At 35.8% G+C, this 12,631-nt stretch overlaps 1 protein-coding gene across 1 annotated transcript; it reads left to right on the top strand.

Annotated features, from left to right (window-relative positions):
• On the top strand, window positions 1-5,146 carry LOC103323955 (U-box domain-containing protein 44-like). Its single transcript, XM_008225982.2, is given in 5 exon segments — window positions 1-175; window positions 928-2,303; window positions 2,654-2,975; window positions 3,402-3,992; window positions 3,995-5,146. Coding segments are annotated over 4 exon segments (3,045 nt in total). The 5' UTR covers window positions 1-175; window positions 928-1,073; the 3' UTR covers window positions 4,897-5,146.
• Window positions 5,147-12,631: the final 7,485 nt, after the last annotated feature.

The raw sequence follows: 12,631 nt of genomic DNA, 5'->3' as shown, positions 1-12,631 counted from the left end.
CACAGAACGAATCTTTATTGACTTACTCAAGTCTTCTTGTGTTCCCTGGTGGTCGTCCTGGCCGCACTGACTGGGGCAAAAGCTTTGATCATTTACGAGCACTTCGCTCCATCAAGATATAAACCAAAGAGGGCATGTAGCTCATAAAAATTGTAATGACGAACTCTTTTGGCAGGTACCTAAATTCCTTACTTGTTCTGGGTTGTTCATGTTTTTACTTTTCTTGCTTCTTTCTATGTTTGTCTGCCGAAAAACAGAAACATAAGCCAAAAGAGTACTTTCCAGTTTTACAATCTATGAGGTTTTTGTTTCTTCATTGATGGAAAACTAGCCTGAGCTGACCCACAGATGCATTTTCTGGCTTAGCCGATTTCCCACTTTTTCCTTCTGTTGCAGGGGTCTGAGCAAGGAATTATTTATCTCTGATTTTCTTATACCTTTTATCAGTGATTTAACCAGGCATTTTGGTTTTCTCACTATGATTAATTTTAACTTTAATTTTATAAATCATTGAACTTCTGGGTTTTGTTTGTTCATGCTTTCGTAGTTGTTTGAGAACAGATTTTTGTTTTAGTTTCCTTCGATTTAACAGAGCTTAAAATTGAAAGATTGCTTGTGCATTGCAGTTTGGGTTGTGTTTTAAATTTCTGTCCTTCACCAATTAGTATGCTGATTGGGGGTGTGTGTGTGTGTGTGTTTTCCCAAAAGAGATGAAAGATTTGTTAACTCTTCCCTCCCGAAATTTGTAGCAATATAGAGGATATACATGAACAGTTGTGTCTTTATTTATGAACGAGATTATTATCTATAATTTGCTCTAAATTTGTACAATTTCATCTTCTTCGCTTTGTTAAAGTAATCTCTTTCTTCTCTTCTCCATCCCCTTTTACTGGATTAAGCTGATTCTTCGTTTTTCTGTCTTTATAGCTAGATGTTCGATGGTCAGAAGGGGCAATAAAAATAGGAAAGTGCTTCAACCAGGGAATACGCTTAACTGATTTAGTCTTCATTTTATAGGCAGTAGGTGAAATCTTCCTTCTGTTCTAATAAAGGATTTGGCAGAGAATATTAGAATGGCATTGGAGCTTATACCTATTGGGACCATCTTGGCCGTGCTAACAAACCAGGTCATTAAAACAGCTAATGCTGCTAAAGATGTTTTCGAAAAAGAGAGTTTCAAGGTCCTGTCAAAGCACTTGTTTGACATTGAACTGGTCTTAAAAGAATTGCAGCATCAAGAACTGAATGATTCTCAAGCTGCTAGGCTTGCTTTGGAGTCCCTTGAAACAGATGTTAAAAGGGCTAACAGTCTGGTTGAGAAGTACAAAAATCGAGCTCGTTTCTACTTGCTTGTCAAGTGCCGACACATAGTCAAGGAGGTACAAGACGTTACCAGGGATATTGGTAGGTCATTGGCTGCTCTATCCCTGGCAAATACTGAAGTTTTATCAGGGATATCTGATCAGGTGAATAGGTTACAGAATGAGATGCAAAGAGTGGAATTTGAGGCTTCCCAGTCTCAGCTCCAAGTTTTTGACAAGCTAAACAAGGGTCTTAAAGATCAGACCCTTGACCAGGGTTTTGCAAATGACATGCTTGCAGAAATAGCTATGGCAGTTGGAGTGCCTTTAGAACCCTCAGAGATAAGCAAAGAGCTAGCAGATTTCAGAAAGGAGAAAGAAGAAGCTGCCAGCAGGAAGGAAAGAGCTGAAGTTTTCTTCTTAGAGCAGATTATTGAGCTGCTCTCTCGAGCTGATGCTGCAAGGGATTATGAAGAAGTCAAGAAGCAATACAAGCAGCGTGTTCAGGCCATAGAGAGATATGACACGAGCGAAGAGTATATTCAACCGCTCAAGCCTTTTATTTGCTGTATAAAAGGAACTGTGATGGTTGAACCAGTCAGCCTTTGCACTGGTACTACATGTGAGAGAGGCGCCATCATAGCTTGGTTTGACAGTGGAAAGAGAACTGACCCAGAAACACATGAGGTTCTTGAAGATACTTTATGGAGAAGTAACCTTCCATTGAGGCAATCAATAGAAGAGTGGCGAGAACTTAATTACTGCCTCAAGATAAGATCTTCCAAGGCAAAGCTGTTATCAGGTGTTGAGACGTCCATGTTAGATGCCTTAAGCCAAATGCAAGATCTTATGCGAGAGAATTCTATTAACAAGGACTGGATTATGATTGAAGGGCTCACTGATATTATAATCTCTATCCTTGGAAACTCTCACAACAGAGATGTGAAGAGGAAGATTTTGATCACCTTAAAGGATATTGTAGAAGGGCATGCAAGAAACAAGGTAAGCATCTTTGGTACTCTTTGTATACATGGAAGAAAAAAAAAACCAAACTAAGAAAGATCCCCTTTCTTTGATTCTTTTAATTTTCCTCCCATGATTTGAATTTGTTGAGTATACAATCTATTATTGCATAGTTTTACGAAGCTATGAATTGTTTTACGGTTGTTGTAGAATTTCATGTTTCTAATCCTTCTGAAAACGAATGCAACCCTTAAAAAAAATTACTTGATGATTCAATTTTCTTGTTGACCTTACTAAAAAATAAAAAGTTTCATTGTTCTTTTTTATGTCCTGAAAATATACGAAACGTTTTGGAGTATTCTAAATCTCTTTTGAAAAAAATCTTTTAGGAAAAAGTGGTTGAATCCCAGGGGTGGGATCACATTGTTCCCTGCTTAGGCCGTGACTCAAGCATCTCAAAGGCTGCAATTGAATTGCTATATGAATTGTTGCAAGACAGATCTGGTTGGAATTTGTCTGTCTGCAGGAAACTCTCTGAACAGGGCAGTGCAATTCTTTTCCTCGTTTATACCCTTTTAAAGGGTACTGTGAGGGAGTCAGCTGAGATTGCGGAGAAAATCTTGATGAAACTTTTTGACATAGATGAGGAAAACATTTCTTGTGCAGCTAAGTCTGGCTGGTATAAGCCACTTATTGATCGCATAGTTCATGGTAAGAGGATTCATTTACTAGGACTATAAAATTTCTTTATATTCAATTCCTTCAGTCACATAAAAGAATGAAAAGAGGGATGTAATCAGTAGATCCCAAATTCCTTTTACTACATTGTTCTTACCAGAAACAGTAACTGAATTCGAGGGGAAAAAAGATATTGAGGAAATCTACTAGTCAGTGTGCTTATTTACAAGCCTATTAGGACACCGTGGATTCACTCCATTCCATGATAGTCAGATATGCTAGTAGCTTTTCCTTTATGTGTGAGTGTATGGCCAGATGTTTTAACAATTAGTCTCATTCTCTAGTGTTTAAATGAGATATGTCATGTCCTCTGCATGAAATAAAGCTGTAATTCTGAATTGCCTATAATCCTTTTAACAAAGATTAGTTGATACAATTTGTCATTCTAAATTTTTTCAGGGCCTGAAACTTCAAGGTTATCAATGGTGAGAACACTTGTTAACATGGAATTGGTTGACTCAAATTTGAAGCTCCTCGGTGAGGAAGGGGTTATACCTCCTTTGCTTGAAATGGCATCTGGCAATATTGAAGCAAAACAGTTGTCCTTATCTGCCTTGGCTGAATTGTCAAGTTGCAATACCAACAAAGAGCTGGTTGCAGCTTCTGGTGGGGTTCATCTTGTTCTAAAACTAGCGTTCTCTCCCCATGTTCGCTCAATCATTGTTGTTAAATGTTATGAAATCCTGGAAAAATTCGCTTCTGATGCTGATGGGGTTAAATTCTTTGTTGATGAAAATGGGAGCCAACTCGAGTTAGAGCCAATTGTCACCAATTTGATTGCGTTACAGCAGAATCCCAAATTGGCCTACAATGTCCGGAGGCCTTCCTTGCGCACACTACTTGGAATCTGCAAGTTTGATGCAGGGTTGGTTAAAAAGGCGGTTGTCACTGGCGATGCCATATCACTGGTCCTTCCTCTTCTTGATGACTCCGACTCTGAGATTCGAGAGATTGCAATAAGTTTGCTTTTCCTCTTCTCCCAGCACGAGCCTGAGGGGTTGTTGAGTACCTTCTCAAGCCAAGAAGGCTGGAGGTTTTGGTGGGGTTTCTTGAGAATGATGACAAGGATGATGTACAGATGGCTGCTGCTGGCATATTGGCTAATCTGCCGAAATCAGAAAAATCACTAACTACGAAGTTAATTGAATTGGATGGTCATACTGCAATCATAAATATTTTAAGAACAGGGACCATGAAAGCAAAAGAAAATGCTCTAAGTGCTCTTTTTAGGTTCACAGATCCCACAAACCTGGAGTCGCAGCGTATACTGGTTGAAGGAGGAGCATACCCTTTGCTTGTAAACTTTCTCAGGTCCAGCTCAGTGACTGCAAAGGCAAGAGCTGCAGCTCTGATTGGGAATCTTTCCACAAGCAGTCAAAAGCTCGCTGTTGTGTCCAAACCATCCGGATGCTGGTGTTTCAAGCCATCGGGTGCTCCTGTTTGCCAAGCACATGGTGGCACCTGCAGTGTCACTTCCACATTTTGTGTATTGGAAGCAAAAGCTTTGCCTGACTTGGTAAGGCTCTTATCCGGGGAGGTTTACGAAACTGCCATTGAAGCAATTCAAACTCTCTCCACATTGGTTCTTGAAGCCTCTCCTCAAAGAGGAGCCAATGTCTTGCATGAGGCTGATGCCATAAAGCCTACATTGGAGATCTTGAATTGGGGAACAGATTCTCTCAAGGAAGAGGCATTGAGTCTACTTGAAAAGGTTTTCTTGTCAAAGGAGATGGTTGAATTTTACGGATCAACTGCCAGATTAAGTCTTGCTGGTCTAACTGGCAGTAATTTTCATGAGGATGGTCGTCATAGGAGGAAGGCTGCCAGGGTCTTGTCACTCCTTGAACGTTATTCAAGATCATCTACATCTATTATTCCTGGGCTGTATGGCTAAAAGTTCTGCTTATCAGATCAGGAAGAAAGAAAAAAACACTTAGAACTTTGCTTGAGAATTGTGATTACAGTGATTAAGTTGGGAAATTTAGTACATCAATCTCAGTTCATATAGGGTTTAGTATACATGATTTGGAACTTTCAGTATACATTGGTCAAGATGGATGGGCAAAAGATTTTAATGTACAGTCATGTTTTCATTTCAGGCAAAATGCTTATAAAATCTTCATTTAGAGCACCATGCCATTACACTCGAATTTGTCAATTGGCATGCTAATCAAAATTCTCATATAAACACATAAACATAACATGTGCATATGGGACATGTTTTAAAGCTCAACCAACTAAAGCCGCCATAAAACAAATAGCACCAATATTTGAGTTAGAACTCATGGGCTAGTTTCTTGGAGTTTTGAGTTCATATAAGAATTTAACGACGATTTTTAAACATTTGTTTTACACACAAAAGAAAAGCTTCAAACTAATCAAGTACACCTATTTTTGTACAATATAATTATAGTAGTGATGAAATAATAATACTAATAATGCCTCTCAAAATAATAATGACTATAAGACTTTTCGCATTTTTCAGATAATTTAATCATGAATAGAAAAGAGTACTTAATGTTAATTTTGAATTTGATGGCTTACTAAAAAAAATTAAATCCACCCAAAATGTCAAATATCATAATAGTTTTATTATATTATGATAAAATATAATATAATAAAATAGGAAGAGATTCATGGTTCCAATTTTGCCCTTACATCTTCATTCTTAGCGTTGTGCAGATTATTGTTTCTGCGGCATTGTATTTAAAACTTAGAAGAAATAAAGAATTATTAGAGGAGATATATGCAGCAAGGATAGTATATAGGAAGAGATTCATGCATCCAATTCTTACTAAAATCAAACAGAGATTTGAGAGATCTCATCTTTATGAAACCTCTACATGTGAGAATAAAATTGGATTTTCCTGATCATGAAAATGCTGAACAAGCAAAGATATTATTCTAAGGGACTGCAAAGTTGAAGTCAATGTATTGCTTAACTCGTAATATTCAGAGTTGCTAATATTCAAAGTGTATAGCCGCGCAACTATACTTTTTAAATATTTGAATATTGTAGGGGACTTTTCTTCCGTGCTTGTAAATGAGATGGGCTGCGTAAAGGGCAGATGATAAAATTGTCCCTTTGTCTGAGTTCGAAAATTAAGCCCCAAAAATACTTCGAAAGGGCAGCAGAGCCTTAGGAAGTATTTTGGTTACCTTCACCAGCCAAAACAATAGCAACTTACAGGTAATTTTTGCATGCTTACAGATAAACCTTTGAGCTTGGCATAAGAGGCATGTGTCATGGAAGCAAAATCAACATGAGTTTAACACTGAAGGGAAATTTAGGCTTTCTTAGGGGAAAAAAGGGAAGTGTTAAGGTAAGAAATGAGAGATTTGTAGGAGATTTGGCTAGGAAGAGAGAAATGAAGAACAATGCTTTTCCGGCAGCTTGACAGATACTCTGTCCGCCAGAAAAGAAGAATGGGGAAGAGGGTGAACAATGCAGGAGATTGCTAGGTTTTTGCAAGTTAGAAAGAAAGCTTGCTCTCTGAATCTGGGTTGGTTTCGTTGGGTAGAAGAGGCCTCATTTTATAGCTGCTGGAATCTAATGGTTTCTACCCATTTTGGCTAAGCTATTCCCTTCTTTTCCTATCTTGGAGAAATTTCCTCTGTTTATTCGCACAAAATCAGGAACTTTGGGAGCTCAAGGCCCCTTTCCAGCAAATGCTCCAGTGGGAGGCTCAATTCTTAGCTATTTTTCTTCTTCTTTCCTTCCTCCTTCCTTGGCTAGATCTGATGAATGAAAGAAAGTGGATATACATTCTGGTTCAAAAGGTGCTTCTGGTAGCTCGCATGCTAATATTCTTTGGTTCCTTGAATGTTTCTTGCTTGGAACTTGCTTCCCTCATGTGCTAGAACCTCCAACAGCTTTGTTCAATAAATCTTCAAACCTCTCCCTTCGTGGCTTCTATTTTTCTAGCAAGGGGCTGAGGCTTTTGTAGCTTATTTTGGAGTTTTGTATGGGCCAAGGTGGTTCCTTAAGTTAGTGGGCTATTTAAAATGTTTGGGCTTTTTGATTGAGTCAATAGGCTATTTTGATCGGGCTTATTTTTGGTTAGGTTATTTTCCCTTTTGTGCTCACCCATGTGTTTGGGCCTAAGAAATGGGCTTGAGTCCCGAGGCTCCCAAGTGACTCGAGACTTCCATTTCTCGGCCATCAATGGGTCTCATGTTGATTTATTACCATCCATACCACAACCCACTCAAGCAAGCCCTAGGTATTTGAGTGGCTTGGGCCTGCTTAGGCTTGTAGCGTGGTTGGGTGCGAAATAACGATTTCGTGCTTGGCATGGCATGTCGCTTGACACGTTTTTAATTGTGATGCTTGATGGGATAATTAGCATGGATTTATAGAGCTAATGCATTTTATAATCTTAATCTCGATTCCTAACATGACGGATTATTTATTTGGCATGGCATGTGGAGTATGACTCGTGCATGGCTGATTTTCGTGTGCTCCAAATCGGGTCTTTTCTCAATAATATATCGTTTTGGGCCGAGAATATATTCGGGCCCAACCGTGGATTTTTTGGGACTCAACAAATATATTTAAACAGTATAGCCGCGCGGCTATACTTTTAAAATATTCAAATATATATTGAAGGATAGGAAATGACGATTTTAGGCCTGCGGTTGAGGCCAACTAGTTATCGTGGACAGACTGTGTTGCAAAATCCCCAAATTTATTCGACCAAATACAAAATTCCTAACCCTAACTCTTCAAAACGTCGTCATGTGCAATAGTCGCCATGGCACCTCTGTCAGATGAGTAACAAGAGGAGAAATGCCAGATGAGTAACAAGAGGAGAAATGCACAACCATGCTCCCAATTTATCCAAAAGTAGGTAAATACTAGCTTTCTAAACTAGAAAATTTGTGCCTTTTATATTTAACTGGTTTAAAAGATCCTTTTTATTTTTATTTTTTATATTTTTCAAATGTACAAGTTCGTCTTGATTTGGTTTCATTCTTCTTGTTGTTGTTATTTATTGGAATTATGAAATTAAAGAAAGATTACCTAGTAACACTCCTCACAGCAATGGCAAAACCATGAAATTAAAGAAAGAAAATTAAATTAAAAATGTTTGAATTGATGGAACCCATAAGTGAGTTTTCAGATGACCTATAATGTCTATTAGTTTGAAGATTGGTATCTCTATTATTTTTATATGGGGAATGCTGGCAACCTTCTCTCTAACTTTCTCTTTTGGACCTTCTCTCTTCTCTGCATCTGCATGATATATGTCACTTCTCTTTCACTTAAATCAATGTTTTTAATTATATAAAAAATATTACTTGTGTTTCCATATTTGTCCTTGATAAACCAGTCCAATTCTCCTGTTTATTTTATCATAGTTGGGGCCCATCTAGGACCACCTCGTAATTTAGATAAAAAAAAAAAGATAAAACAAAAATCAGACCCAAAATAAAATAAAATCGGATAAGTGTGGAAATATGAAATTAAAAAAAAAGTTCTGAACGCAGAAACAAAAAGAAGTAATGAACGAAGAAAGTGAATAATTGACCACCAAAAAAAAGCGAAGAAAGTGAATAGCCACCAAAGCTCCCCACCCAACCTCGCCTTCCACCCCACCCAAGCAAACCCTCTCCTCCTTGCCGCCAAAGAAAGCCTCATTTCCTCTTCTCTCTCTCTGTGTCTCTCTCTGTGTTCCACACCAGATCTGGATCTCTCTCATATAACCGTATGACCCAAAATATGTAATTGGAGGTAGAAAGCACGATCGATTTCCTTCGATTTGGTATTTGGCGTTATTGGCAAACACATGTTAAGAGCAAAAGATGTTGTCTTGCTCCTGAACATCCATGGGTTATGCTATGTTCTCATCCATTCTTCAACATGCATCATTGCTTTTTAAATCTCAATAATTTATCTTGTTTGATCTGGATCCATATCTAATGAGGGAAAGAGAGGGCGGGGAGGAATAGGTTTGCTGGCGTGGTTGGGTTTTTTTTGTTTTTTTGTTTTTTTTTTTGGGTCTGAATTTTGTTTTATCTTTAAGAATTAGTTTTTGTGTTTTCCACGTTGATAAAAAGAAACAGGAGAATTGGACTGGTTTATCAAGGGCAAATATGGAAACACAATTAATATATATATATATATATATATATTTTGTAATTAAAAACATTGATTTAAGTGAAAGAGAAGTGACATATATCATGAAAAGAAGAGAAAATATCCAAAAGAGAAGGTTGCTAGCATTTCCCTTTTTATATTGTTCTTACATGTATTTAATTTATCATCTATATAGTTGCATGTATTTAATTCGAAGATTAGTGGTGTGAGTTCTTTCACTTTAGGTTGTCTTCTCTCAATTAGGGTTAGAGACCTCCTTAGTTTTGGCTCCTTGAAAGCTCCCTATTTAAAAGACTCACCTTTATCATTTTTGTTCATACTAGAGGAAAACATTCCCATGCTAATGAGTTTCAAAATGTTTGACATACATTCACATGTTGCATTTGACATGCGGCCATTTTGGGTGGAGTTATTTTTTTTTTCAAGTGTCAAATTGCCACATAAATCATCACATTCAAATTTAACATTCTGCATTTGACATGTTTCTTGGAGATGCTCTAAAGGAAATGTTAAATACCAAATATTAAATTTAAATTTGATGGATAATGTGACAATATGACATCCTGCACAGTTTTACACTCCACCCGATATTTCAAATTAAAATATTATTTTATTACATTAGTGTTGATTTATTTATTACTTCTTAATTGAATATAATTTTTATATTTTTAATTAAAAAATAAATAAAATACTAAATGAGAATCAATTAATTAAAACTAGAAAGAAATATAATTAACAATTCACCACATCAAAGATTTTTCATTCTAAGTTGAGAATAATATAGTCTTTATAAAACAAAAATTAACTTAGAAAGAAAAAGGTTGTGTGTTTATCAATAAGATATCGTAATGGTCAAATCATTCAATACTACTGTGAAGTGACGAGAAAAAATAAATAAATAAATGAAAGCAGATATTAGAGATAAGTCATCGTTAATTTAATAAGAACAATGACTTCAAGACTTTTACACAATATCTTTTCTTAAATTTATTGTTATAACAAGCACCTTTATACATGTTTGGCTTGAGGAGTGTCCTTCATGGCTTAATGCGTTTTTTAGTTGACGTTAATATTTTGGAGTTGTCATGAATTTTTGGTTGTAGTTTTTATGGACCGTGTGACACTCTTGTTCCTTCTTAGGTTGTCCCTATGAATTTTCCTAGGCAAGATTTTAATGAAACCACGTTTGTTCACTCGACTTTGTAACCTTTCACAATTTTAATGAAAATGTACTATTTCCTCTTGAAAAAAAAAACAACTACCTCTATAAATGCAACGCCATAGCAAAGAGATTTATTAGTTAACACCAACAACACTTTTATCTGTTTGATAATCAAAATGACTTTTGATATCTACCCTTAATTTTTTAGTCAACATTAAGAAAATTTCTTCCCAAGGTCTTAACTTCATAATCTTTTTAAATCTTTTGCAAATGTATTTAGTCAATGCTAATTAAGAAAATTTCATACTAACATTTATATCATTTTCGGCGATCTACAAACATATATTTAAGAGTAATTTTTCGATGTGATCATCAAACTCGAGAATTTCTTGGCAGCTAGACTCTATGCTAGCACTCTTCTTACCAAACAATACTATTTCTACATTAAACAATCCTTAATTACCCTTTAATGACCTATAGCATGTCCAACTTGGGCTATAGCCTAGGTGAATTTAATTCTTTTCTTATAGTTAGTGTTAATGCTAAGTATATATAATCAATTTTTGATGGCATTGTTGGTGTAAAATAGGCCTCTTTAAATTTTTTTTTTAATTTTAAAAAGATATGTTCTTAAATTAAATTAATATATTTATGATCAATTCCATCAGTTGCCCTATAAGGGTTTAGCCGAGCCTAAACTCTAACAGTCTAGTATAAGGTAAATCTAGCCTATCTCATTTTGAAATTTTGAGTCTATCCCTGGATACCCACCCACTTATTAAAGTTGACATGAAAAAAGTAATTTTCAATGAATTTTGTGTGCCCAATTTCTTATTTCTTCGGAAAATATTTTGACAAATTACACGTTTTGTTAAATGTTCATTGTGAAGAGACATGTTGACAGCAAGCAACATACTGCCATACACAGACGCAGCAGAAAACATATAGCTCCAGCTCATATATCATAACATATATAGATGAAAATTATAAATTAGGCCTCTTGAACCCATTTAAATAATAATAATAATAATAATAATAATAAATAAGATCGAGCTATGAAAAATACTTTAACTTAAAGATCTAGTTGGTGACGATTGCTGTGGGCAAAACAGTTTGGATATATCTCGTGGTTGTTTGGTTGAAGGTGATTCTAAAGTACACGTTGTTGACTTTACACATAGAAGTTGTTATGCATACATACACATGCATTAATTAACATGTCCCATTGTATATATTTTTACACATTTGTGTGGCTATATATATCTTTATATATATTTTGGCTACCAAAGGCATGTGTGTGGTGGTAAGGAGACTATTCTTTGGTGTGCCTTTTGATGATGATAGAAGAAGAAGAAGAAGAAGAAGGCAGATGCTTATCATGCTCTCCACCTACATCCAGTGCAACAATTAATATTAGTGATAGGCTCAATTAAATTGTTTGGGCCCTTTTCCATTGAACCTCATATACTAAGATCAATGCGAACTTTCCTACTTCGTGACAAATTGAGTAGCAGATATCCTCCAATTATAGCTTGTGATGCCGGTCTTAAGTGGTGCTACGTACATTTAACACCGGAAGAGATAGACAAGAAAAAAGAGAGTAAGAGACAAAAACAAAATTATAGCCAGTGTGATCGTATATGTATATATATAGCCTTTATGTATAATTAAGATTTTGTGACCCGAGCATTATTTTAACTCGATAGTACTTGTCAGTGTGGCGGAGTCAGGAATTTATGTGTTGGGGGGCCAACATATATATAAATCAAATAGGACATTAAAAAATTTCAATTTTCAATCTTAACAATGTTTGTAAAAATAAAAGGCAGAAAATAATTGTTTATTCAATTAGGTATCAAAATAATACTCGTCGTTCTTTCATATCTCGAAAGCCATTAGGAACAAAAATTTAGTGAATGCTAAAACCATTTGTAATTGAGTCAATGCTAAACTTTGCTTCATATAGGAACAAAAATTTAAATCCCCATCCTTTTTTATTTGGGTAAAAGTCTACTTCTTATTTGATAAAGGAGATTTTTTGAAACTTTATTTGATCGACTACTTTTATGTTTTATGAATATATTGGTGAGCCCAAAATTACTAGTCTTTCTATTTGAAATCACTTACTCTTTCACTTGCAAAGAGAGAGAAATGTATCTTTTCTTTTGTGAGGGGGCCACAAACAGTTTATTATTATATAGACTTTCTAAATGTGTAGGAAAGCAAGAGCAAAAATTAAATGGAGTAAAAAATTCAGGGCTTAACAAGGCTCCGCCACTAAATCTGATAGTACTTGTCACATAACGCTACCACAAAACGGAGAAGTCATCACTCGAGTTTTTCCTCATATACCAATGGTACAAAGAA

Source organism: Prunus mume, linkage group LG2, assembly GCF_029339155.1.
Source record: "Prunus mume cultivar Tortuosa linkage group LG2, ASM2933915v1, whole genome shotgun sequence".
NCBI lineage: Eukaryota > Viridiplantae > Streptophyta > Magnoliopsida > Rosales > Rosaceae > Prunus > Prunus mume.
Note: the sequence above shows the minus strand (reverse complement) of the source record. Positions and strands in the feature narration are given on the sequence as shown.